This window comes from Oscarella lobularis, chromosome 15 (genome assembly GCF_947507565.1).
Source record: "Oscarella lobularis chromosome 15, ooOscLobu1.1, whole genome shotgun sequence".
Lineage (NCBI taxonomy): Eukaryota > Metazoa > Porifera > Homoscleromorpha > Homosclerophorida > Oscarellidae > Oscarella > Oscarella lobularis.
The window spans coordinates 2,061,622-2,088,608 of NC_089189.1; the positions used below are offsets into that span (position 1 = coordinate 2,061,622).

Consider the following 26,987-nt stretch of genomic DNA (forward strand, 5'->3'; position numbering starts at 1 on the left):
GTCTGATAGGCGACTAGTAGGCACAGTGCACCGAGTGCGACGTGCATCGTTGTGATCGTTTTTACTAATGATGCCGCGTTGGCGTCTAGCCTAGTTTTATGTTTGATGTCTTCTATTGTTCGATCGCGCGTGGGCGTGACGGCGCGCCTCGCGACCGGAAAAGGTCAAGGTCTAATTTGGCGATGCGGTAACGCACCGTCGAATTTTTAATTGTTTTCGGTTTTATGTCGATTTTCCTGTTCGAGACTTTTCTGATCGAGTTCGGCTTAAACTGGCTCTTGAATCCAGTCTTTTGACTCGTTCCGCCGTAGTGACTTTCCGTACGTCTTTAGGGGCTTTGATAGTCGGTGCGCTCTTTCTGCTATTACTCGTTTTTTCCTTATAGAGGCGTGCCAATGACCCCGCGGCCCGGGCTCACGCGCGTGGCCGAGCCCATGCACGCGCGTTCAGAACCTAGGAAGCGAGGTGCATATAAGACTCACCGTTTGACGCGACATATCACTTGTGCATTTGCGAGTATACCAACGTGATGATGATGATGTCGCTTTCGTATTTTGCACTCTTCTTCGCGCTGCTGACGCAAGCCGGGCAATCGTCAACAGTCGACTCGGAGTCTCTCCTTCGCAGAGATGTGGCGAATTGGACGGAGATCGCTCGAAGTCCCTTGCGCTTGCGTCGAGATTTTCTCGCGCCGAATGGTGATGAAAATGCACCTTTATCTGAACGCATGCACGTGTTCGGAACGATCGTGGACAAGGAGTCCGAGTTCGTGCGTTGCGAAGGTGTTCTTCTATCGGATCGGATCGTACTGACTGTCTCTAAGTGCTTTGAGAACCCTCTCTCGAAAAAACGTATTGATGCGAAAACGCTAGCGTTTAGATTTCTTCAATCGACTTTTTCGATCGAAAAGTATTCGTTTCAAGACGATTTCCCTTTCTCGGTTGCACTTCTCAAAGAATCAACTCAATCTACACACGTACCCCACGCCTACGCGTTTCCTATGTGGACTGGCGCGTGGCAGACGAAAGATACCGATTGGCTCATCTTGCCGGAGCTGTTAAATAGCCATCCATACCAACTCTCCTCCTATTACACGGCCACAAACAAATTGAAAGAAGATATTAGCAACGCTCTGAAATCGTGTCAATTTGCAGATAGAGCTAATATGATCGCTCTCAGATGCGTACATAATTTCGCTATTCGCAACGGCGCTTCGTTTTTCCGGCAAATAACGAATAATCCACTGACTCGAGCTGTCGCCGTGCCGGCTCTAGTATTCAAAGACGCGTCTGAGTCATGCGCTATGTCAAAATCGCATACGAAAGTACTAAGTTTATTTTCGTTTTTTAAACCTGTGAATTCGGTTTACTATTGTGGGCCTCGGTTTACGTACGATCACGCTCGAATCATTATAACTGAGGCAAACAAATTAGGATCGGGCGTGTCAGTAAGCGACTTGGACGTCATTCCCAACGGACGTATATGTAAGCAATTGCAATTTTTCTAATGATTCTTTTATCTGTATGAAACTAATAGTTGGCTCGATGAATATTAACGGAGTTTCGAGATTAGAACGAGATCTTGGCACTTCTGTTAAAGAAACGTTGGTCGAAATTTTCCGGGCAACGGACATCATGGCAGTTCAAGAAATTCCCTCTATGTCTCCACAATTAGATAATGAGCTGAAAACGCTCCACTATGACAGAGCGTCTAAGAAGTGGCCAATGTCAAAGACCGAAAAAATACCTGGTCGCCGTCGCCTACATGTAAGTGCTTAAATTTACTTTTAGAAGTATCTTAATTAATGATTCTGTATTTTGAGAGGCTTCCTTGTCAAGCGACATCTATAGCGTAATATTACAATTACTTCTAGTAATGTAGTAGATCTTTCTATATTCGCTCTTAGTTCCAAACGTTTTCTCACTGAGATCATTACGCCTGCACGTTATTGACTAGTGCACTCATACATAAAAATATTTACTTTGCATGTGTGACTTAATTAAACATTTTCTTTATAGAGGAAGATAGAGATACCTTATGAAAGCGGGACGGATTTCTACTACAGAAGCAGTGTTGTAGACACCGAAAAGTGTTTTGAACTTTCAGTTATCAGCGCTTACGGAATTTATTGTCGATTTAGGGTATGAGCATGCCACCTGTGTTCTAAATAATCGTTTATGTCTCTCCCTTGTTATTGCAGTATAAACCCGTACAAAAGAAAGAGCAACAGTGCTTTCACTTTTTCAATGTTCATTTGGCGTTCCATGCGATTGTAAGACCAGACCAATTACAAAATCTCCGAAAGCAAATAGACGATGAATTGAGCTCCGCGCCTGAGTGCAAAAACGTTTTGATAGGAGGCGACTTTAATATTGGAGGAGTAAAAGAAATGCACGACGTGATAAGGACGCTGTGCGTTACCAAGCAACGCTTTTAAAAATCCTAATGTCTTTTTTTGTTGTGTAGGTCAGATATGCGGTTCCACGACACCGGGGATACCACTCCAAAAGATAGCAGTAAGAGTTCGGAATCCCATTACGATCATCTGCTCGTGAGTCACAGCACGCGTCTACTTCACCAATATTATCCCGAAGCGCAACCAGGCGAAAGACTAAATGAACTTTACAAGAAATTTGTTCCCTCTTCAGAATTCCGACAAAATAAGCCTTTCGCGCGAAGTTACGATCTCAGCGATCATTTGCCTGTTCGCTTTCAAGATCCGTCTACGAATGCAAAAATTGGAACGTGGAATCTGCAATACTTCAACCTGTTTCGCGTCAACGTTAATCTGCCTGACGAAAAAGAGTTTAAACATAAAGTAGCGTATACGCGTGTCTTCGACCGTTTCCACATCCTAGCGCTTCAAGAGCTTTCGGGTTTGGCGTCGAATCTGTACGGAAAAATGTTGAAAGTGTCATCAGAAACGAAAGAACTCGGCATTGCGTACGACTCGAATTATGTGACTCTAGTTGAATGCAGGGACTTGAAAGTTCCTTTTCGTCGTGGGATGTTCGGATGCACATTTGAAACGAATAAGAAGGTAATCCGTTATATAACCGTATATATATACAGTTTGGATGTATGACTCTGATTTTTTCTCTCAGCGAGTCACAGTCTTTTCTGTCCATGTCGAAAATGCCTTCAATACATTGGCAGCGAGCAGACTTTATCAAGCTCGTGCACAGGAGTTTGCCAAGGAAGAAGCAGAAAAAGGTAGAGACGTAGGAAAGGTCTACTTAGCTGGCGATTTCAATATGGACAAACCGGCCGGAAGTGAACCGTAAGAAGAAACTGCATGGACTTCGTCCTACGCGATTCGTCGATAAATGACGTCCTATTTACTATAGGTGTAAGCACAGGGACGGCGATTCGAGCTGGGAGTATACTAGGATTCCATCGAAACATATTCGCGACTACGTTTGGGACAGTGAAAGCCATACGCCGGGAATTGAAAATTGCGAAGTACTGAATCCCGAGCTCATGAAAGATGACAACGGGAATTACATTATTTCGAACGGCAGCACGGAACGAATGCCATTGTTTGCAAGTTGGAAAGAAATTTCCGACCATCTGCCGGTCATGGTTGAGTTCAATACCGAATGATCAGTCACGTGGTTTTAGCTAGACTTTCAGCACTCGTAGACGCGTATATCTATATTCTACTAGTATGTGTTAGCTTTTCGTTTCGTTTGCTTTTTCTTCTGGCTGGTAAACTGTGATTTGTGTAATTGCTTCTGTAACCCTTGAATCTTAGCCTCGTTCTTTCGCGAAACAAATAGGCATATAAACACGTGACGTGTTTTTCGTGAAACGGACGTAGGCAGTATCTCGTGCAATATTTCCTGCAATAAGAGGTAGATCGTCTCCCTTGCAATAATTATTGCCATGAGAGTAGACCGTCTTTATATGTAACGATCCATCCGCAGCTGTAGCACATGGCTGTGTTTGCACATAACATATAAACACGTGACCATCACCGGATCGCGGATTAAATCGCTCGACAAAGAACGGGCCACTGTACCTGGAACGCAGCCTTGTACAGGTAAGCACCGGGAACGTCTTCGTTATTTCTAGTGTTGGGAAACGCGCATGCTTTCTTTAGACGTTCGCTCGATCTCCGAGTCCGTGCATGGACACGACGCGCCTCTCAGAGACGAAACGGTCGTCGTCTAAAGAGCAGGATGGCGGATAACGTTCGCCGAGCTGCCTTGGAAGCGTTCTTCCGACGATCTTCCCGAACGAATCCGGGGGCCTCCTTCGAGTTTCATGCGTGGAGACGGCATGCATCCGACCCCTGGTAAGCAATCCCACCTCCATCGCTTCTGCTTTTACCCCTGCGCCGTTCACTGTGACCGTTTGTCTTGGTTACCTAAGTCTAAGTCTATACTCGATGACTGCGCGTCCATTCGTTTAGGGCTCTGGTTTGGGGGCCCTTTCACGCGGAATCGAAATTCTTTTAATTAATTAATTAATGTGCTTTTCTGTCGATGGCTTGCTCAGTCAAGCGCAACACGCTCTTGTCGCTCGCGTGGGTTCCACGCTTCTTTTTTAATTGGAAAGAAGAACTCTAACTGAATTAACTCATTTTGTTTCTTAGGTGAAGCATGTGTTTCCTCGCTGCGCAGCGAATCAATGGATCATAAGGTTCGTCTCATTCTTTTGGGGTCCCTAGTGGTGTAGGCCTGCACTTAGAGGGCGGGCCTCTCCGCATTGCACATAGAGTTTGATTGCATGCTGTGCCACTAGCCGCGTTTTGGGCTTAGGCCGATTTCCGACTGAATCTAAACACTAGGCTCGATTTCTGCCAGTGTACAATCAAGGGCGGGTTGGGGCTCATTCGAAGGCTTAGTGGCATGGTATGCATGAAACTTCCATGTTTTGTACGAAGCAGAGAGCGTAGACGGGACAACCTCCGGTCTTAGAGCAGATTTTTGAGAACGCATCCGTGCTCGTCGCAGAACTTCGATAGTGTGCACGGGTCCCTGCACCTTGCACTAGGGTTTAGTTGCGGTTCCTAGTAGATCAAACGCCATATATTATTGGAGTCATCGTTTCGCGAAGAATGATGAAGGAAATGGCGAATCAATCGGAATCAATAGGAAACGAGCACGTGTCAGAGTTTTTATTGCGTCATCAGCAATCCCGGATAACGTTGGGTCGTTTGTCGAAACAGACGAGCGCCGCAGAACAAAATCCAGCCAATTTCTTTCAGTCGCACCGGTATTATCGTTTTGTTTGAATCGATTGGCATCCGATTGTCTTCTCAGTGTGGTGAGGCTCCCCTCGATGGGTCCTCGAGCCGATTTTCTCATTCCTTCGACGTAAGAACCTTTCCACAGTACTTCTAATCCACGTCGTTCGTCTCTCTTAGGGATGACCGCATGGCCGCCATGTTTGAATTCGCCATTCGAAAGAGCAGCAGGAGCGCTTTGCAACCGTCTGAAGGATGACTGAAGGAGGAAACTGTCATTAAGGTACGTTTTGCTGGCTCGTCATGTAAGCGGGTCTCTTTTGGGGGTCCAATGTGTACGTGTACGGAGGCGTGGTCCCAAGCCTCTCCCAATGTAGAGTCCGTTTGGGAGCGGCTCTCTGTAGTAGTAGCCCATGTATTTTCAGACCGAGTGAACTCTGACGGTGGGCTACATGTAGAATATCAAATTCAAACCATCGTGATGTAATTTTACTAAACGGATTCATTTTTTTAGCTTCTCCGTGTTTGGAAAAAAATGGCAGCAATGAAGAAGAAAGAAGAGGGAAAGAACACGTCACGCTGTTTTTGTTGTGCATGAGATTTCTAGTGCATGAAGTAATATCAATAGTTTTAGGTAGCTTTCGATCTCCAGGGTATGGAGACGAAGGCGGCGCGCACTTTAGCTTAGGGACTCGCGGCGCGCGCGTGGATGAAGCATGCCTTCAGCGCGGAAGTCCCTAAGCTAAAGCGCGCAGACGACTTTGCTGCATGTCCGCGCGTATATATCTCTCGCGATAACATAGAAGGAGTCATGCTCAAATTTTTATTTAATAAATATCCCGTATAAACTAATTAAAATTTAAAATGTTTCCTCTCTCGTCTCTCCTCCTCCTCCTCCTTTTCTGGTCGTCGTCCCTGTGCCGCCGCTCCAGTGAGAGACTGAGACTGCAGTCTCCACAGTGGACTTTAACCCAAGTCCACAAGGGGGAAAGGCACATTGACCTCCAGCCCCCAAGGAGGGAGACTATAACCCAAGTCCCCAGGGAAGAGCGGATTATCCTCCAGCCCTCAAGGAGCGAGACTTTATCCCAAGTCCCCAGGGGGACAGCTGATTAGCCTCCGGCTGCCAGGGAGGGAGGCGCTGATTAACCTCCAGCCCACAAGGAGGGAGACTTTCACCCAAGTCCCCAGGGTGATGGCTTCGTCAGCGTCTTCTTCTTTCTGCATCGAAACATCGTCGGATTGATCGAAGAGTGGGAGAGAGGAGAGAACTGAAATGAAAAGAGAATTAGACAATTGAATCCTAATAAATATACACGTGTTACTAACCTTGAATGGGTGAGGAAAGACTGCGGGGGAGGAGGAAGGACTTGATCCACGCAGTGATATTATCATCTACAAAAAATGCCAATTTTAGGCACAATTTGAGGCGTGACGTCAATTTGGAACCGCGAGGTCAAACAGGCAACTGATATCTACTATTTCATAGAGAAATATCGGAAATCGAAGAGGTGACCAAAAACAGACCAAAAACCATGTGCTATAGTTCATAGGCTCGAATCCAGCCTGTTATCCGGGCGGCTCTTACTGCGTGAGCCTGGACAACAGGCTGGCGACACTGCTTGTTTGTGGGGCGTTGTTGGGCGTAACCCAATTAGCCGTCGGCCAATAAGCAGCCGGCTTCGCCAAACTGGGCTGCAGTCTCTGATTGGTCACTTAGAGTCATGTGATCAATTGACGTCTTTAATGTCTTTAGAAATGACGTCGTTTGATCACATGACTCTAAGTGACCAATCAGAGACTGCAGCCCAGTTTGGCGAAGCCGGCTGCTTATTGGCCGACGCCTAATTGGGTTACGCCCAACCACGCCCCACAAACAAGCAGTGTCGCCAGCCTGTTGTCCAGGCTCACGCAGTAAGAGCCGCCCGGATAACAGGCTGGATTCGAGCCTATATAGTTCACGGATGCTAAAAAATTGACTTCCCGGATTTCCAACGAAAAGCGCTCGATCTACTCTACTTTATTAGTAGAACAACCCCGCACGGTCAAACATCTCGTACGGGTTAAATTTCGCACTATAAAAACCCACTTCCGGTACACGTTAATTAGCCACGCCCTTTTGAAATAAAAAATATTCGACGCGATTGGCGAATTTGAGACCGTGGAGTCATGTAGATACTAGAGGTCTATCGTTTTACGTAAAGAAATCGAAATTCTGAGACATGAGGTTTTGGACCAAAAACCATGTGCTATAGTTCAGGGATGCTAAAAAACCTGACCTCGCCGATTCTCGAATAAACGCGCTAAATCTGTTGTGTTTTGTTAGTTTGACAAATCTACAAGATCGAACGTTCGTTGCGCGTCAAATTTTGGCCAAAATGACCCCACTTCCGTTACAAATTAGGATTACCCACGCCCCGTTTAAGAATCCTCGAAAACTTAGTCCAACACCACTAGATAATCGCCCGTTCTTCCTTACCTGAAACGATTTCGATAGTTCCCTGGCTTGGAACTTCGTCGAAGCGGCGAAGAGTAACTTTTCGCCATTCGCGAGGCATCGCTTGCCTGCAGATTATTTATAAATACCGAAGTAATCGTCGTAAGAGCGATTCGTACCGTGTTAGGCTTTCGATTCGTTCATTGATCGACGGATACGACGATTCGAGCTGTTTCTCTTCTCGAAAACTCGTCAGGACTTTGAAGACGGGTCTCAAAAGACCTTCGGATAGGAACCGAAGAGCGGATCGCGCATGATGGCTTTGCTACGAGCGGATACGCGACGAAGACGAAAAGACGTATACGGGAAATCGGCGTCCCGGATAACCTGCTCGAGATTTCTTCCAAAAGAGCGAAAAACAGTGAAAACTGAACACGTACACGCACACGCACGAGACGAGTGTCCTTTCTGAACAAAATTCGTCCTAAATAACAAAGCCTGAATGAAAAACACGCCTAAAAACGTCGAAAACGAGCGTCACGTACCTCGCGACGTCTGGAGTAGATTGCGATCCACTAAAAAATTGTCCGTACTGACTTTCTAGTGGCAGGAAGACGGTCAAAACTTCAAATTTGAAGAAGAACGACGAGCATTGATGACGCTGACGTCGAGCGAAGCACTGCGCTTGCGCAATACGTAAAACACATTGCCGAATATTTTAATCCTATCTTTGAGAGTTCTGTATTCATGTTATGTACCTGCATTGAAGACGATATCAAAGGCATTTCGCTAGATTTCATTTGTAAATCTAAAACAAGAAGAAATCGTTACGAATAAAAAGAATAAAATCATACATTATTTACCACGCATTCTACCTACATAGATGACTTTCACGAATGTACCAGTATACCTGAATTCCCGCAAAGAACGTACACGTGTACTAATAGGTCCTTTGATAAAAATTCATACATTCTTAATTAAATTATTTAGTTAAAAGGAGTAAACGATTATTTAATTAATTATTTAATTACTTACTTACTTACTTACTTAATTACTTAATTAATTAATATGATGCGATTTAACTGTCTGGCTCGACTCCCCCAGATGCCGACTTTTTAGCGAACGAATTCTCGCCTTCTGAACTTGAAGAATGTCTTCGCTTGTGAGAAGGCTCAATATTTTCCTCAATAGCCTAAAGAAACGTAGAAAATGAGTTCCCGAAGAATTCTGTCGCAGTGTATAAACCGTTGAGAGCGACGGAAATGTTAGCCTTTTCCTAGTAGCGGCCGCTTGGACGTCGTCAAAGACGCCGATTTTACGGCACGCTCGCAACAGTGCCTCGACAGTCGCTTCCGCGAAATCGCGTTTCATCCACGCCAGAATAATTCCGTCTGCAGTGCAAAAAGCCTTGCATTTGATGCCTAACGCAGCAGCCAATTCCTGCGATTTTTCTTCGTCCGCTACGATGGGAGCGACTACTCTGCGCCAAGTCAGAAGAGGACCGCCGGAAGGCTGCAAAATAACGAGTCATCGCTATACGTACCTATAATAGAGAAATTCTAGCAAACCTGTTCAATATATTTGCAGACGGATAGTGCCGCGTCCGTTCTATATATGACCGTCAAGGCATTGACCAGGGCGCGAACGGTGGCGTCGCGCGGGTCGCTCTGCTGAACCCACTTCTTGAGGACGCCTATTGTTGGACTTCGCCGCTCTTCTTGCATCTGCTCCAGAGATTTGATTTTCTTGTCGCTGTCGTCGAGGAGTTGTTCAGCAAGTCTTTTCCAATTGTCACCGCAGTCATCTTCCTTGTCCAAATAGGCTGATAGTTCGTGTGTACACGAATGAGGTTCGTCTCCGAGAAGATTAGCAACGATCGTTTCCCAAGTAACTAAAAAAACCATCAGTGGAAAAACTATAAAAGGCGCACCAAAAACCAATAATACTTGAATTGTCGTTAGACTCGTTTTCTCGGGAGCCGGCACTCCTGCTAGCGCTCGACGTTTCTAATACGCGCATTTTAATTAAAGAAACTGACGCGCTGGCTTCTTCTACCTTTATTCGAGGTTTGAGCACGTCTTGCCCCTTGAAGAGCCACCGGCAAACTTTCATCTATTCTCTTTCCATTCAGGTAACTAAAAGACAAATAGACATACACTATACAGAACCAACAGAACAATTGCCAAACTCCTTACTAATTATAATTATTAGTGACAAATTTCTTGGTGCTGAGATCTTGTGCAATGGCGTTTCGTCCAATAGCCGCTATAGGTGCCGAAGTGATTACTGATGGATTCACTCGAGGAGAAGGATTTTGCGGACCACCGGAGAATTCCTGCAAACACAATAGTCTATCTGAAAACATCACATTATTATAGCAACTCACAACGACAACATCGGTCTTCGGATGCCAAAACGAGATCACTTCTTCGCTGTACTCTGAAGCTTCCGCAATATCGCCCGACAGGAAATCGTCTACGGAGAAAAAACTTTCGTCGGCTACAGAGGAAGAATCTTCTGCGAGACATCCGAGATGAAGCTCAAGTCCAGCCATGCCGTTCCTTTTGCAGTCCTTCGCAGTAGCAACGACGAATTCGCGTACACGACCGCACACCTGGCTCACGACTTTGTCCCCGCGAATAGGTAATACGGTGAACGATATTGAATATTTGTTCAGGCGAATTTCCAATCGATGATCGTAGTGCACGACGAAGTAGCCCACACTCGGATGCAGTTGAGGAAAACAACCAAAACGACTTGCCAGTCGAGTCATTAATCGGTAAAAGAGCGTTTGGGGAATTCGATACTTTTTCGAAAACAAGATGAGAGGTTCAGCAGCGGATTTTCCTGCGCACGACCCTTCGTCTTTTGTGAGTAGACAGGGCACGAAATACGCGAGGACGGGACCTCCAGGCTGGCATCTTCTCCGGTTAACATCGTCTGAAGAACTCAGACATACGTAGTCTCTTTCGTCGTTGTCGTCGTCAGAAGCCGCGTTGCCAGTCTTCTCCAAGATCTTATACGGACAAACGATGTCAAAAAAGATCAGCAAATCATTGATCTCTTTTTGATAGTCGGAGTATTCTGACAGAAGATAATTCAAGTACGAAGACGTTACTATACCCTTGCATTTGGCTCTTTCCAAATCTTCGTGGTACACTGGAGGCGTTTGGTGTTGCAAGTGAACCGTCACAACTTTTTGAAAAACCTTAGCCAGCCATTGAACGTCGACAACAGCCGAGCGATTAGTAACTCCCGGAAGTGGATGATACAGAAGCACGGCTCGGTTTGTGAGGAAACGTATCAGAAGGTTGAACTCGTCATCGTCTATAACTTTAGCTTCTTTTTTCGCTGCTTGGCGAAGTGAGTCGATGCTGATTACTTTTTCGTTCGGATTTTTGGTTCTGAGGTTTCTGACGTAGGCTTCAAATTTAAGCCAACGAAGAGGAATGACACGTGACAAGTTTTTAGCAAAGTCCTCTACGTCTTTCTCTAAGGAAATAATGCTTGGATCCCTTTTCGCTTTTTCTCCAGGTGAAGACTTTGTGTTATCTACTGCGTAGAACAGCAGGTCAGAGGACGCAGGAATGATGTGATAAGAAAAGTCCTTTCCTTCAAATTTTTTCTTCAAGTATTCGTTTTGTGCATTCAGGAATGTTTGCACTTCTTTCTTACGGCGACCAAGTTTGTCTCGATGAGTTCCAACTAGAAAAATATACGGCGGCTGGCGATCAACTTGCCCATCCGTTGGCAACGATGGTTGTGCAGGCGGTTCCATGACGCATATGGAGGATAACCATTCTTCTAGTCGGTCATAATTGGTCTCCGTTAAATCAACTGCGATTTCCTCATGTTTGCCGTCTGGGGAACGAAACGTCGACTTAGCCAGTTCGCCGAGAGGAAGAGAGACGTCAAACACAACGAAATAAATCGCTTCCTTGTTGAGAAAAGAGAAATGAGTGGTGTAGTAAATGTGCTGACCACCGTAGTCAAGGAGATCAATGTAAATATCAGACGACGCCTGATTGAGGGCGGCCGGATCCGCCAGGTACACTCTAGTAAGCGCACCGACCGATGCTGATAGATTAGAACTTGCATCAACATCCGCGTAAGCGTCTCTGGAAGGCGATGAAGTATCTGATTCGCTCACATTAGCAGATGAAAACGGTGGTGAAGGAGGGTCCCTCAATATATTGGTTAAATGAGGAAGAGGCTGTTGGCACTCGCCTAAAATAAGCGATTGGTTGATTAAATATTTTACACATCAAGGTCGGAACCTGAATTCTCTTCACTTCTTCGGCTTCCATCTTAAATTAAAACTCATTTTTAGAGCACTGTAAATAAGTAATTGTTCGTTTTACTGGTATTGCGTGCATCTTCTTCGTCACTATAGTGATGCAACTGAATTGAGGCAGAGTCCTCCGAATCTTCTTCCTGAAAAGTTGGAACTCCGTTCAGAATCTCCACTGAAGATAGGTCTAACAAAAGATGACAGATCAGTAGTCGGTGAACAATTCGCTTTCTTTTTACCTATAAGCAAGACGCTGCTACGCTACCACGACAAAGAAAGAAACACAAACCTGGTGACAACGACGGAACGTCTTTAAGAAGTTTACCTTCACCTGCACTCAAGTGCAAAAATTAAAGAAGGCAAACGCAGTAATAATAGTCTCACGTACCTAAGTCGAGAGCCCCACCGCTGAGTTGATGCTGATCATTTGTCTTACCTAAAATCCGATATAATGCTTTAAAAAATGATTATTTATATCGTACAGTCATTGCGATCATAACGAAGCTTTTTTTCTTCAAAAGTTGGAGGTTGCGGTATTTTCATTAAAAATAGATCAGACAAAGAAAACATGAAATAATTTCGTGCCGGAACACAATGCGTCAATGATTGAGGTTCAGCAGAAGGCAATGCGCATCCCATCTCACCGATAGCCACGCCTTTGCCGGAAAAAGTCACAAACGCAGAAAGCAAAAAGCTAATAAGGAAATTACAATCGTACCTTCCTCATTATTCGGAGAAGGTCTCGTCTCTTGCTCCTTATGTGTCAATGATTGAGGTTCCGATGCCCAATCTGTCTCACCGATAAGAGTTAATTATGTTATTTTGCCATCACGACGTAAAAGACAAACCAAACCTGATAGAAACGAAAATATAACTTCAAAAAGCTCATCCTCGTCTGCAATCGTAAATGTCAAACTCAGATGCAGCGGATCGAACAGAAACACGTACCTAAGTCATCAGCCACATCAGTGACTTGATTCCGGTAGTTCGTCTTATCAATAACAGACACTGCGTCGTCTACTTGTGGAGAAGTAACGTCTTCTCCAAGACTCGGATTTGTTTCCTTTAGACGTTTAGCAACTGATGCAGCCGCCGCTTTGTCATAAACGCGCTTGCGCTCTCGAATTTCAACTTTTTTAGCCCAATTGCAGGTTTCCTTGACAACCACTTCACAAGCTGTTTCGACGCCTTCCGTGCTCGGCTCCTTCAAATTAAATTTCTGCCTAGTGAGAGACTTGATGAGGCTCGTTTTTCCACTGCCGTCTTTTCCAACAACATCTACTCGAAAGAACGTGCACGAAGCTGCGCCGTCCCTGAAAGCAGACGAGTAAACATTTACAGCATCCCCTCCCTCAGCTAGGATTTCGTCAGGAATAGAACCTTCATTGATAAGATAAGTTGCATTGATTATGTTAGTTACTGAAAAGTCAACTTACCAAATTTGCGCAAGTATGTTGCCAAGTCATTATGATGCGAAGAAAATGCCAGTTCCCACGGTAAGTTTCCTGATGAATCCTTAGAGAGAGGGTTTGCTCCTCTCTCTAGCAATAAGCGACACATTTCTTCGTGACCGTCACTTGCCACGTAGTGGAGCAATGACTTCTGTTCTTCGTCGGTAACGTGAACGTCTGCACCATTTCGCACAAGTTCCAAACAGACCGAGAGTATCTCTTTACTTCTTCTAATTTCTTTTTGCGATAGACGAATTAAGTAAGCTTTTAATGCCCTCGTGTTATCACTGCGAAAATTGTGATCGTCTTCCAATTCTTGAACATACTGACCTGAAAGAATTTGCTTGAACACGGCCGTCTTGTTCCGACGAGACGCTAACGCAAATGGATCTTGGCATAACGATTTATGAACAGTCTTTGCTGACGCTTTTCCCTTCTCGGTTTTCTTTGATATATCCAAAACTGCTTTGAAATTCGCCAAAGACGAAGAAATATCTCCTATGGCACTACTCACTACATCTACTCTAGCATCACTTGACCAAAGAACGTCGTAGATACTTTTTTGACAATGATCAGAAGCTGCAACTCCAGAGTCGTCCATACAACCTTCATTCACAAGCCAATGAAGAATTTTTCGGCCGTGACCCTGTGCGGCTTCAGTGAGCCACGCGTTCAACGCTTTTACCTTAACTTTCTTTTCACTAATGCAAGAAAAGAGATAGGAGAGATTGTCCTTATCACAGAAAAATAAAGAGACCATTCCTAGTGCTTTCCAATGCTTTTGAAGAAGAGTAGAGTCAACAGCACGACGAGAGAGGAAGGAGCGAATCATGGCAGGACGATCAATTGACAACTTCTTAAGCAACTTGCTTCCCATTTTCTGACTTATTAAATCGGCATCAGGGTATTGTGATAAAAGGTACGAAAAGACCCCGTCATACCGGTGACTGATCGCGTTAAAAATTGCTTGATCTCCTTTGTTATTACATACTTTCAGAAGATCCGGGTTGATTTCAAGTAAGAACTGACAAACTTTCGCACTCCCGGAAGCTGCTGCTGCGTGTAGAGGGCAATTCCCATTATCATCACGTGCATCGACATGAGCTCCAGCCGATTTGATCAAATACTCACATACTGACACATGGCCCCCACTCGCAGCGCAGTGAATAGGTTGTCGTTTCCCGGATCCTTCTCCGAGTTTATCAGCACCATTTTCAATTAGGTACTCACAAACTTCAACGTGTCCATAACTAGCAGCAATGTGTAGCGGTTGCTCTTGGTTCTCGTCACGTGCATTGACATGAGCTCCAGCCGATTTGATCAAATACTCACATACTGATACACGGCCCCTTATCGCAGCGTAGTGTATAGGTTGTCGTTTCAGGATTCCTTCTGCGAGTATATCAGCACCATTTTCAATCAGATATTTACAAACTTTAACGTGTCCACAAGCAGCAGCGGCGTGTAGCGGTTGCTCTTGATACTTGTTAGGTGCATTGACATGAGCTCCAGCCGATTTGATCAAATACTCACACGTTGACAAGTCTCCCTTTCTCGCAGCGTCATGAAGACTAGGTTTGATCTCACTTTTCGCACTCGATCTTTTTTTAGCAGTAAAACCAAGCGAATCCTTTAGATTACCCTGCAAAACAACTTCCTGATTGTTTCGATTCGCTTCCAAGACACGAGAAGAGGCTGAATCCAGCAGTTCTTCGCCGTGACTCATTTGTTCGGAATGAAGACCCGGATGCGCCAGAATGATCGCGGCGTCGAAGTGCTGCAATACAGTACTACTCGGATCCCTTAGGAGCAGACCGGCCCAATAGCAACACTGTTTGTGCAGCTGATGCTTTGCGAAGGTGCCTGGTATGTACGACGGCCCTGCATTCGATCTTTTCTAGGGTGGCATCGTCTTTCGATCAGTCGATCAAGTCTGCGACATAAGAAAATGTCTCGCCGTTTGAATTTTGATTCTCTAGCTGTGCAGACCTATATCTTTTTGCGAAAGATACTGTTTCTTTGCAGGGCCCTCCGGCTCCCTCCCCCGCGCGGGGCCCTCCTCTCCCAATTCATGCGCAATTAATATTCCACAGTAGGTTCTTGGGCGTTTTCAAGTGAACGCTTAATTAATGATGTAAGGGTGTAAATGCTATTTTCTTATACGTTGTCCACGTGCGTTGAGAGATCTTTTAGAACTCTTTTGCTTTATGGGTACACTCCTTGGGTGATCTCCAAGGAGATTTCGATTTTCTAGAATTTGAATGAGACGTAGGCTACGTTGTTCGTGTCTTTTCTCGACAATCCTGTCTAGAGGTATTTGAACAAACTTGCAGACGGTTAGACAACATTCCAAAAAAAGCAAATCAACCCACGGAACGAGAGAAAAAAAAGAAACGACCAAGAAAGAGAATTAGCATTTACCTTGAAGCTCAAAGCCATTGTTTAGTTCACATAACGAGCAGACAAAGTAGAGCAACAGCAACCATCCCAGCACCCACTCTCGACTCTCCCGCTAATAAAAACAAAAGCAACATAACCCAAAATTCTTTTCTAAAATTTAATTAATTAAAATTACATGTCGTCGGACACTCTTCAGGAGACGACGTTTGAGCGAACTGCCTATAGGTGCACGATCCCCCGTTCATGCACGACGTCACGACATTCGCCGTCTCGTTTCCACTAACAAGCGCCGAACGAACGACGCGATAATACCAACACAAATCGCCGGCGAAATAGAGTCGACCGACGGGCCGACGCACGTCGTCGAAATCGGCCCACGAAGCGCCGACCGGCCACGCGGGATTACCTCCGAGTAGAAGCGGGTCGTTGCCGGGCGACGACATGTAGATGTTCGACGGTTTTTCACCGAACATAATGACCATGATTGCTGTGATATCGTCGAACGTTTTACTCCAAGCCTGATCGATTAGTCTAGCGGCGTATTGGCCCGTTGTGTGAAGGTGTAGGACGGTCTTGTTGACGTATTCCGGTAGGTGAGTCAGAAGCGGGGTGACGTCTCTTATCCAGCTTTTGTCGAGATCGTGGGTTAGGTAGGTGAAGTATTCGGCGCTTAGGGAGAGATTCCGCTCGAAGACGACGTATAGGATTGTCGTTGTCATCATGTCGAACTCGCTCCAAGCGAGTCGTTTCCAAAAGGGCAATTGAGGTCTGAATTCGATCATATTGCGCTGTAGCACGCCTAGACTGAACGTCACTATAGCGTAGTCGCCTTCGTACGTTTCGCCTGATTCTGTCGTCACCGTCACGCCTGACGAATTGTGAGCAATTGACGTCACTTTAGCATTGAGAACGATATTGTTTTGCAGGCTGCCCGAAAAGATCATATCCTTCATGCAGTTGGGCAGGAATTTCGAAGATTTCAACTCGTTTTTGCTGTATTGAAAGTGCGAGCCGGAGTCAATTCCACTCGTAGGCGAGTGAAGAAATAAGTAATGCGCAGCCGATTGAGCGTGTGCTCTCAGTCCGAAATCGAGTTCAAAGAAATACCACTCAACGAACCAGTCTATTGGCTCCTTGGCGTGCCATCCGTACATAGTAAGAAGAGCTTCGAGGCTCGGTGATCGCGAATCTAGCGCAGAGACGACAGAACTTAAAATAAGTTGCTGCTATTAATTAATTAAATAATTAATTAATTAATTTAAAACGCTAATCAATATATTACTATTGAGCTGTGCCCAAGATTCCTTAGGTGGCTTCACAAACAAAGACTCGGAGTAGTAGATTCGATAAATCACGAATGAAAGCAATTAACTTAGGGGAGAGAGGTGATACGGGCCTCCATGCACGACCGCCTTAATTAATTTAGGCGCATAATCATAAGGTAAAACGATAGGGCCTTTGTTATGGTATGTCATCGCCTCGCCAAAGATCCCGAGGCTAGAACATACCAAATCTAACTAGGAGAGTTGTGTGCATGGTACGCGCGACTTGCCGGATGCGGCTCGTGTACGTGTAGATACGGGAAGCGAGGTATAGTGTTCTCCGCGGGAGAATCGCTACCAAAAACAAACAGACCAACGCCCCATGGTATGTTTACCTGGTATGAGCCCGCGGTCGTAATCGCTTGCTGCAGCGGACAGAATAGAGTAGAATTCGTACTGACGCGCTAACGCCGTTGCCGTCACATCGGCACCGGATCCGTTTATTAATTTCAAGTCAATCGACCCTAGTTCCGACCAAGTGAGACCGCACTTTTTAAACCAGGGGTCGACCGGATCGCCGTCGGGCTTCGCCGGATCGCGCGACCATAGGAACGAGTCGGTGGGAATTTGGTCTACCGTTACGGAAGCCGCTCGTCCTCCGACGTGATCGCTTCCCTCCAGGAGGAGAAAATCGACGCCGTTTTCTTTGAGAGTTTGGGCGGCTTGCAATCCGCTGAAACCGCCTCCGAGAATCAAGACCTTCGCTTTTGCAAACGCCGGCGAGAATGGCTGAGCGCAAAGTAGCGCGAAGAGGAGACAAAAAAGAAAAGACATTTGTGCGCTGAAAACAATTGCTGTTTACACTGTGGTTGCGCATGTGCAGCGAGTCTTGGAATGGAATCCGGAAGAGGTCGCGTGCAATCACGTTCAGCATTTCTTACTCGACTTGGTCATACTCCCAGAGTCCTTAGATTACCTGACGAGTGAAGGCAGGGTTTCGAAGCGAGGGGTCACGTGGTTGAGTGCGCTCCGAGTTCGAAAATTTTGTTGCGCACTTGGCGGGTATTGGGGAGAAGAGAGTACGGGCCGTCAGTTTTATGTTTCTTTGCAAAATTATTCTGCTTAGTAGTGCACGTATGTAAGACGAAACTATATCCTATATATTGCTCAATTAATTACACAAAGCGCATCAACCGACACCATGACCGCGTACGAAAATGCTGCCGTTGCCACCGACCAGGAACTATGCTCCAAGATCGGAACGCATGTCCTTCGCGAACTGAACGGCACGGCGGCCGACGCCGCCGTCGCCGTCGCTCTCTCCCTCGGCGTCGTCAACTTCCAATCGTCGGGACTCGGCGGCGGCGGATTCCTCGTCTATTACGACAGCGCGACGAAAGAATCGACGGCAATCAATTTTAGAGAAAAAGCGCCACGGGGAATCGACGAGTCGATCATCCCAGAGAAAATCGCTCAACGACCAGGTGTATTCGTGGGCGTGCCGGGCGAACTCAAAGGGCTCGAACGACTCTGGCAAAAACACGGACGAGTCGACTGGCAAAAGCTCTTTGATCTAGCCACTGACGTCGCAGAAAACGGTTTCCCCGTCACGAATTGGACCGAACGCGCCTTGGGAATCGTAGGAGAAACGAAGTTTACGGACGAACTAAGGCGTTTTCTCAAGACCGACACTAAGCGCTACATAGTCGAAGGCGATCGCTTTACCGCGCTGGAGCTCGGACGCACGCTGCGCCAAATCGGCGCCCACGGCAACGCCGATCCATTTTACAAAGGCCAACTGGCGCACGACATGGTCAAAGAAATCAACGCGGCCGGAGGCGTTCACCTACGAGGACTTCGCCACGTACGACGTCGACGAGACGACGACTACGAAAAGTAAATTCATGGGTATGACGGTGTGCGGCGTGCCGCCGCCGTCGAGCGGCGTCGTCATTCAATACGTACTCAACATCCTATCGACGTTCGAAGACGATTTCGACATTTTCGACGACGAAGCGCGTCATCTCGTCGTGGAGGCTCTCAAGTTCGGATTCGCCGCTCGCGCGAGGTTGGGCGACACGAAAGAAGCGCGGGAATTTGCCGCCGACGAATTACTCGACCCAGACAAAGCGGAAAAGGTGAAATCGAAAATCGACTTTTCGACGACTCATCGACCGGAATACTACGACGGGCACCACGTGCTTCCCCACGAGAAAGGAACGACGCACTTTTGCATCGTCGACGGCGAGGGTAATGCCGTCTCCATGACGACGAGCATAGGGGCGTATTTCGGAAGCCGAATCTATTCCGAGTCGCTCGGATTTCTCTACAACTCTCACCTAAATAATTTCTCCAGGTCGGAGAAATACGACCACGCCTACAATCTCGCGTCAAATCATCTAAGACCCGGAAAACGACCTCAGTCGTCGATATCGCCTATGATTTTATTGGATCAGAACGACGCCTTTGTCGCTACGATTGGAGCTTCGGGTGCGCGCATGATCGTTAGTAGCGTCGTATTGACGCTTTTGAAATATTTCGTTTTCGGTTACGCGCTCGACGAGGCGATCAACGAGCCGCGATTTCATCATCAACTCGTGCCGGACGTCGTGTGCGTTCAAGAGGATTTTCCTGACGAGTGGAGGCGGGGTTTGGAGGCGAGGGGTCACGTGGTCAAGTGCGCTTCAAGTCGATTGGCCGTTCAGGCGATTGTGAAGGAAAAAGGAAAACTCGTTGTCGCGTGCGATAAGAGAAAGAAGGGCGAACCGGACGGGTATTAGGGGAAAGGACTGCACGCATTTTTCGTTTAGGAACACGGAAGGAGACCTGATTCCCTAATAGGGGGCCCTTCCCCAGGAGGTCACAAGAGGAAGCCGTAGTCGTAAAAGTTCCTTCGTCGCAAATGAGCTAACCGTATCGTGGAGGGGCGTTCCCGCGTCTAAGACAGGGGGGCCCCCTTCGAGGTGTCGCGAACGTTTGCCGAACCAATTCGGCAGAACGAAAACGATTCGACAAATGCGTTTCTTACCGGTCGAGCCGAGCGGATTCCTCAGCGTCTCAGCGTAGCTTACGTCACGTAAAAGCTCGAAAAAGCGAGAATATCCTAGTCCTTAGGAGAAAATCGGCTTGGAAGAACAAGGAGGCGCCAAATGAATTTACCGCGGCGACTTCAGTGGAATTTCCTCGTCTCGAGAGGCAACCGTCGTAGAAAACAGCGCGGAAAAGCGCGGAAAAGTTCTTGCAACGTCTGTCAGTTTCCCGGAGGTGGTAGTGGAATCTATCACGTGTAGTAGATAATCTCAATCAAACCCTCAGTAATAAGTGTATCTAAATATACGAGATGAGTGAATTGGGTGGAAATGATGCTATGTGTAAACATCAGAGACATGGTCCTACTCTGCGTCATGAGGATCAGCTATTTGACAGGGAAGTGGACATGACTCCAACTCCAAGCTCTACACAAAAAGAGATATAAATACAATTAATATATATATACGGATTAAGCACAGACTATTGGGGCACGTGATGACGACGTTCCTGAAACACTCTTCAAGCCATCTGATTTCAAATCTAACAAAACAGGTTACTTGGTGGAATCAAAAATTCAAAATAGTTACCAAATTTTAAAATGTCTAGCAAGGCGACTGGTTTCCACGTTTTGAAATCATTCGTTCCACCAAATCGTAGAAGAAATAGGACATCGTCTCTCGATAGAGAGCACGTTGACTGAAATGCAGTTCGTATGGTCGTATGAGCCAACGCCACCTGTTTAAAAAATAATATTTGAATCGTTACAGAAATAATGTTATTAATTAAACAGTCGTCATTACTTTATAACATTGCAAAGAATCGATGAGAATTAATTGAGCAAAGGAGACCACGGCATTGTCATCAGTCTCTCCCCACAAGACGATGGCAGATGGTCCTAATCCTGATATATGAGCAACAGTAGTTGAATGACCAGCTAAGGGAAGAAGACGATGTGGCCCATCAGTATGAACTTGGATCCACTCCTACACAAAAAATTATACATTCAACTAACATATAGAGAGAAACAATGTACCATTGAACTTAATTGAAAAACGAATGCATCATTGAATAACCTTGTACCGTCACTACCACCAATGAGAACGGCTCGATTAGTGTCAATTGCAGTGAAGGAATGCGCGGATCGAGGCTGTGGGTTTTCTCCCGTGCATCGAGCTGGAATCCAAATTCCTTCAATCAAAGAAATGTCAACATCAAATTCAAAAGAAATCTAAACGCGTCACTCACTCTTTCGTAGGGAAAACAACCAAACGTCATTATTCCATCCCCTATCAGGATATTTCGAATAAGGAATGAAATGAGATCCCTCCGGTGTCTCCGTTCCAAAACCGCCCATCACGACAAGACATTCGTCTCCTTTCTTCCCTAAGACGCACATTCCATGATTCCTTCTCCCCGTGGGCGTGGATTGGTCACTGGGACGAATGCACTCCCATTCGAGCGTCGATCCATCCAACTTATGAATATCGTCGAAATAGAGACGAAGTCCATCACACGACGAATTATAGACACCGCCAAATTGATAAATATCCCGATTATGCACGACACCAACTTGTGCGTGGACACAGGGATGAGGTGCGTCAGAGTCGGCGATTTTCGATATTGCTCGTTTTCGACTCCATTCGCTCGTTTCGAGATTCAAACACTCGATCCGATCGGAAGAGCAATAGAATTTCTCTCCCGTCGCTTCTCGCGTCGCTTTGCCGCCCCACAGGAGCATTTTCTCGTCGATCGCGACCGCGACGTGTCCCCATCGAGATGACGGACAGGTGGACGACATTTTTTTCGACGGTGAACGGAAGAAGACGGGATGAGAGCTGATGTGAGGAACGCCCCTTTGCAAAAATCGCTCAAAAATACGTTTTCAAGAGGCCAAACGACAGCAAGGAGCCGACGTGGCTTCGTAGAACGATGAGGAGAGATCGGAATGACCTTTGACACATCGCATGCTCATGCAAATCATGATTCGTGTAGATGAGACGCGTACGCGTGCTCCTTCCTGCTATTGAGGTCAATGACACGTGACCATTTTTGATCGGCCACTCCGTGTATATAGGGATATGAGAAAATATTTTCCAGTTACTTATTATATACGTCATTTCTGTTTTATTTACGAAGCCTTTTACCTTGACTAAGGTGACGTCATCAATGGAATTCTAAAAGAGAACCCTGTCAATAAAAAATTGATTGTCGCCTCGGTTCAATACGCAAAGTAGGTAATCATGTCAGGAGTCATTTCATCGCCGCGTTGAAAGTAAATGCCGAAGAGTCAGCAAATAAGATATCTGTCACTTCAGTTGACCAACTGCATGACAGGCAGCTGTGGCGAGGCCTTCAACCTTCTGTCTAAGAGCTATCGATTCGAACTCGACGAGACGAAATCCGGCTTCGTCGAGAGCTTCCTTGACAACAACGTCAGTCAGAGACAGAGCAAAGAACACCTTGTCACCGACCGGATAGCTATTCTCGCCAAGAACGCAATTGAGAACGAGCCACGAGCCACTCCCTTTGAGCAACGCCGCCAATTTCTTGACAGACGACTTGAACTCCGTGCGAGTCCGACAGGCGACTTCCAAGCAAAACGACGACGAGACGACGTCGAACGCTCTGTCATAGCCATCGCTTCGCAGAGGTTCGTCGTCGAGAATGTTGCACGGTACGAGCGACGAGAGTTTGACTCTGAGCTCGGCGGCCCGTCGAGCCGGCGCCTCGTCGTCGTCGTTCGTCTCGAGATTTCGAACGACATACCGAAAGAAGGACGTCCAATCGTGCGTGGGCGTGGGCGACTTTCTCTCGTGCGTGGGCGTGGGCGACTTTCTCTCGTGCGTGGGCGTGGGCGACTTTCTCTCGTGCGTGGGCGTGGGCGACTTTCTCTCGTGCGTGGGCGTGGGCGGCTCCTCTTCTTTGTTGGACGGAGTCGTCTTTCGCCAACGATCCATTGTCTCCAAAGAGGCGGGCGTGTAATCGGCGAGAACGATGGTCGATGCGTATTGCGTGCAACTGATCAGATGCGATACCGTCGCTCCTCCGCCGAACTCCAAGACGAACGCCGAATTGGGGCGGAATTGGGCTGTTTTCGCGTAGAAGTCGTGCAGCTTTGACAAGACGAACGGATGTAGGTCGCTTTCGTCGATCGCTTCGTCGAAGTAGTACTCTCCGATGAAGGCGTTCGGATCGAAGTGACGGATGTAGTCTTCGCCGCTGCAAAGCGTCGCTTTACCTTCCGATGCCGTCATGGATGAGGGCGGGATTGGTGTTCAGAGCACAGACAGCCGGAATTTCCGGGAATTTCGGGTGAAGTCTCGCTCTCGCGTGCGCTAAACATTAGCCCGCAGCATTCTTTTTGTATCACGTGGGACGAGAAACCCGGACAACTACTAGTAGTAGATAGTTCGTGGGGAAAATTATCTATTGCAACAGAAGGTAGGTAATGGACAAAGACATCACTTGAGACAAAAACGCAAACACGCAACAAATAATCAATATGATGTCTTGCCCGTCTATGGTTGACAGAACACCATCGTTTCTTCGATTGAGTTGAATTCCGCCAGTGTTGTCTGGGAGAGTTCTTTCGCCTCTTCAAGACTCAGCGTTAGCATACGAAGCACGTTCTGTAGAAGAAGAAGAACCCGTTACATAATTAGTACATTAAAATGAATTTGCCTACGTTTTTAATGGTTTTGAGACTGTTGACAATTTCAGTTGCATTTGCGTACTTATCGTCGTCAGGCTCAACTCCTTCGTACATCACCGACAGCTGGTTGACCAGATCCGATACGTAAACGTCCAGCGTCAAGCCAGTTCTGTTCTCTATGTCTCGTTGATAGAGAGCAATGATTGACTCCATTCCCCGGTTGTTCTGCTCCTTCAATCGTCTTTCGGCAGTAGAACTCCACAAATCCAAATCTGCATAAAGTCATTATTATAAATTAATTAGTTAATTAAAGCAAAAGCGTAAATCCAAATAGAATACCTTCTTTGACTTTGTCATACATCGTGTCCATGTTTCCACTTTCTATTTCTCCCGTTATATTCATTTCTAATTTGTTATTCTCTTCTTGCGACATGACGCTGACGTTGCTCGGTAGACTTGAATTTTCATAATTTTCTAACAGGTCTTGCAACGTTTCCTGTGCCGTTTGACTTTGGTTCATCGCTTCGAAACGATACTGTTCGGCCTCTTGAAAATCGCGAGTGTATTCTTCGCACGTTGTTTTGTAACTTGAATTCGAATGCTCCAACTCTTCGGAGGCGCTCAAAATTGCCTCAGGCAGCCTGCGCATGAACGACTCCAAACGACCAAAGCGTTCACATCGGTCAGCATCAGAAACTGCAAAGAAAGATAATTGAAAAATTAATGATTTATAAAGAATTAATTTTTTAATTACTCATTTCCACCGAAGCGTCTACCATAAGAATTTCAGGCTCTTCATCGTCAGTCACTTCCGGTATAGCCGACTCGTTCGAAGAGGCTATTAGCTGCTCCTTGAGCGTCTCGGCGTGAGCCATAGCAGTCATCATATCTTGTTCAACGTCGTAAACAGCGTCTCGTCGAAGTCTTCGCAGCCAAACACTAGAATCAGCAAAAGATGTCGGATTGGGCCGGGCGAACTTTTGTCGTCTTTCGCCAGCTTTTTCGTCGGTTCCCGGTCGACGAATATACTGATCGGGCATGTAGTGACGATGACTGTAGTCCAGCATATTGCGTCGCAATCTCTCGGTGACGTCGCGTCGACGTCGACCGCTGATGCCCGGAATTATAGCGTCGGCCAAATCGCGAGCCATCTCGCGAACGCTCTTCAAACGCAGTTGGAACTTTATCGAGATGCTACGCTTTCTAAGAAAGGACACTTTGATTCGGCCTCCAAAATTTCCGCTTTCGACCAATCCGACTTTGATGTTGAAGTCAATGATATAGATTTTGATGAGCCCTCCTAAGGCGAATCGGGTAATTGCACTGGCAGCACTTGCACCAACTCGAACGGCGTACTTAACTCTGTCCAAGGCTTTATTAGCAAAGTAGAGAATTGCTCTCGCACTCCTGTAGAGTCTCTCGGCAACCCATAGAGCAGCGTAGGCAATTCTCCGCGAAATTCGGCATGCAGCATTAGCTGCTTCGCAGATCACGTCTGGCGTCGTCCAACAGCAACTGTTCCATCTCGGACAACCGATGCATTTACCCCAAAAGCGACGGCAGCATCTGTTCCAAGAGGGACAGCCAACGCACCCTATAGAAGTAAACCATTAATAAAGGTAATATTAGTTCGACAAGCCGCCTTAACTACACTTTTAATCTATAATAAATTAATTTTTTTACGATTAATTAGTCTACTGTATGGCACTAACTATCTACAATTAAATCAATGAAAAGGAACTTCTCACATATATTACGGAACACTTTAACTAAAAGTTCTAAATTTCCTTACCGTTAATTAATCATATAAACACGCGAGTTTTAAAATCGTTTTAGGAAGACTTCCTCGGCTATTTCATAGGAACCTCGGCATTTAGAAGCTTTAATTTTGAGAGGGGTGGGAGGGACGTTATCCATGCTATAGAAGTTACTAACTAAACTTACGTACATCGACGGCAGTATCTTGTTCGACACAGGCGAGAGACTTGGTAGCGAGCGCGTCCTAATTTCCAAATAGCGCTATTCAGCTTTGATTGGGCTGATGAAACTTTAGCCTGGGCCCTAGAAATTTGTTGCGTTGCCGCATCAGCGCCACTTTTTATAATTGACACAACGCGTTGTTGAATCTGCCTGAACCACTGACCCAACAGGCGACCGAAGATTTGAAACGATGCCTTCTCGAGTGATCCGTACGGTGCGTAGATCTTCAAGATCGAGTCGAACAAGAAGAATCGTCCACGAATATAGAAGACGAACTGCGAATTGGTGATTCGCAAGTAGACTTCGCGTTCGATCATCCCGTAGAGAAAACTGACGTATCCGCTTGCCGCCACGTTGATGGACGGAAGAGGCAGAAGTTTGACATCGGCAACGAGCATAGGGCCATTCGAGCTGTCACTTCTCGATTTATAGAGTTTGATAAGACCGCCGGCAATATTCAGCGGCGTCATGCGAATATTCAATTTAATTCCACGCGGCAATCCGACGTCGATGTAAACTTTGAGACGGAAGCCGAGAATGTCGAGTGTTCCGTTGATGACAATTCCCTGGGGGATAGTGATTGCCGACGGACGCAGTTCTCTCGCCGTTGACGAATAAGAGACCAGTAGTCCCTCCGGAAAACCGCTATTGGCTAAGACAGGCGGCAACGGAACGTTGAAGTCGAACGCTCGCATTATCGCTGCCATTGTACAGTAAGCTGATTGACAGATCCATAGAAATAAATGTCACTTGGATTCAAAACGTCGATGCCGACGTAGACGCGAATTCTGATTTCGTTTCCGCTGTCAATGCGACCAAGCCACACTTCACCTCCGAGCTCGAGGCCAGTGAGAAACGGTAGAGACGGCTTCAGAGTTGCTGAGATGATACCGTTGCCAAAGGCGAGATAGTCAATCCAGAAGGCGCGTTTCCATATTCCCTGCATGAGCATTGTTATGGTGACTCCGTCAGCTCCGGCACGCAGTTCGCCTGTGAATTTCAGAGGAGGGTTTGAAAGGGCGAGTGTCGCGCTGATTCCGATGTATGTCTCGGTCCCAATGCCGAATTCGAGAGCGCAACGACTCAACTCGATTCCGCCGCCGAGTTGTATATTATTGATGCTCGCTGCAATGACGAATTGTGCAATTGAACTAATCGTGACGCTGAGTTGCAAACTAGCATCCGGTCCAAGTGTTTGTTTGCAAAACTTGCAGAAGCTGTCTCCTTCGCAGTCGGTGGGAAACGAGAACAAAGAGTCCTCGTCGTATGGCAATTTTATTCAGGACGTCGCCG

General features: G+C 46.4%; 7 protein-coding genes and 2 long non-coding RNA genes across 10 annotated transcripts; 3 read left to right on the forward strand and 6 right to left on the reverse strand.

Moving 5' to 3' along the window:
* The first annotated feature begins 6 nt into the window (after window positions 1–6).
* LOC136196378 (uncharacterized) lies at window positions 7–3,811 on the forward strand. Its single transcript, XM_065985915.1, has 7 exons — window positions 7–1,484; window positions 1,537–1,766; window positions 2,019–2,141; window positions 2,201–2,412; window positions 2,467–3,040; window positions 3,105–3,280; window positions 3,348–3,811. The coding sequence occupies exons 1-7, from the start codon at window positions 530–532 to the stop codon at window positions 3,601–3,603; spliced, it is 2,526 nt and encodes an 841-aa protein (XP_065841987.1). The 5' UTR covers window positions 7–529; the 3' UTR covers window positions 3,604–3,811.
* Window positions 3,812–3,975: 164 nt separating this feature from the next.
* Window positions 3,976–6,043, forward strand: LOC136196376 (uncharacterized). Of its 2 annotated transcripts, none has more exons than XR_010672151.1 (7): window positions 3,976–4,042; window positions 4,103–4,297; window positions 4,598–4,644; window positions 5,019–5,220; window positions 5,268–5,321; window positions 5,372–5,474; window positions 5,706–6,043. It is a non-coding gene; the product is annotated as an uncharacterized lncRNA (long non-coding RNA). The 2 variants fall into 2 exon arrangements; XR_010672150.1 differs by having other exon boundaries at window positions 5,022–5,220.
* On the reverse strand, window positions 6,003–8,306 carry LOC136196377 (uncharacterized). The gene is made up of 6 exons (XR_010672152.1): window positions 8,174–8,306; window positions 8,069–8,112; window positions 7,808–8,015; window positions 7,671–7,756; window positions 6,521–6,586; window positions 6,003–6,462 (listed from the first exon to the last, which is right to left on the reverse strand). It is a non-coding gene; the product is annotated as an uncharacterized lncRNA (long non-coding RNA).
* A 270-nt stretch (window positions 8,307–8,576) lies between these two features.
* Window positions 8,577–15,096, reverse strand: LOC136196299 (uncharacterized). The gene is made up of 16 exons (XM_065985821.1): window positions 13,356–15,096; window positions 12,868–13,299; window positions 12,773–12,814; window positions 12,638–12,709; window positions 12,402–12,575; window positions 12,308–12,355; window positions 12,209–12,250; window positions 11,990–12,106; window positions 11,906–11,935; window positions 10,015–11,855; window positions 9,824–9,963; window positions 9,684–9,763; window positions 9,575–9,634; window positions 9,197–9,519; window positions 8,874–9,140; window positions 8,577–8,820 (listed from the first exon to the last, which is right to left on the reverse strand). The coding sequence occupies exons 1-16, from the start codon at window positions 15,094–15,096 to the stop codon at window positions 8,707–8,709; spliced, it is 5,523 nt and encodes a 1,840-aa protein (XP_065841893.1). The 3' UTR covers window positions 8,577–8,706.
* Window positions 15,097–15,661: 565 nt separating this feature from the next.
* Window positions 15,662–18,387, reverse strand: LOC136195923 (uncharacterized). Its single transcript, XM_065985404.1, has 3 exons — window positions 17,428–18,387; window positions 15,946–16,959; window positions 15,662–15,882 (listed from the first exon to the last, which is right to left on the reverse strand). The coding sequence occupies exons 1-3, from the start codon at window positions 17,864–17,866 to the stop codon at window positions 15,818–15,820; spliced, it is 1,518 nt and encodes a 505-aa protein (XP_065841476.1). The 5' UTR covers window positions 17,867–18,387; the 3' UTR covers window positions 15,662–15,817.
* LOC136196300 (scoloptoxin SSD14-like) lies at window positions 18,234–20,373 on the forward strand. Its single transcript, XM_065985822.1, is given in 2 exon segments — window positions 18,234–18,933; window positions 18,935–20,373. Coding segments are annotated over 2 exon segments (1,578 nt in total). The 3' UTR covers window positions 19,813–20,373.
* Window positions 20,279–21,864, reverse strand: LOC136195924 (kelch domain-containing protein 2-like). The gene is made up of 6 exons (XM_065985405.1): window positions 21,308–21,864; window positions 21,096–21,250; window positions 20,863–21,045; window positions 20,650–20,797; window positions 20,544–20,602; window positions 20,279–20,487 (listed from the first exon to the last, which is right to left on the reverse strand). The coding sequence occupies exons 1-6, from the start codon at window positions 21,858–21,860 to the stop codon at window positions 20,425–20,427; spliced, it is 1,161 nt and encodes a 386-aa protein (XP_065841477.1). The 5' UTR covers window positions 21,861–21,864; the 3' UTR covers window positions 20,279–20,424.
* Window positions 21,865–22,368: 504 nt separating this feature from the next.
* On the reverse strand, window positions 22,369–23,316 carry LOC136196301 (indolethylamine N-methyltransferase-like). The gene has a single exon (XM_065985823.1). It carries the CDS (start codon window positions 23,314–23,316, stop codon window positions 22,369–22,371), a length of 948 nt encoding a protein of 315 aa, XP_065841895.1.
* Window positions 23,317–23,496: 180 nt separating this feature from the next.
* LOC136195841 (uncharacterized) lies at window positions 23,497–26,710 on the reverse strand. Its single transcript, XM_065985315.1, has 5 exons — window positions 25,663–26,710; window positions 24,469–25,308; window positions 24,054–24,410; window positions 23,748–23,986; window positions 23,497–23,691 (listed from the first exon to the last, which is right to left on the reverse strand). Exons 1-5 carry the CDS (start codon window positions 26,399–26,401, stop codon window positions 23,581–23,583), a joined length of 2,286 nt encoding a protein of 761 aa, XP_065841387.1. The 5' UTR covers window positions 26,402–26,710; the 3' UTR covers window positions 23,497–23,580.
* Between the last annotated feature and the right edge of the window lie 277 nt (window positions 26,711–26,987).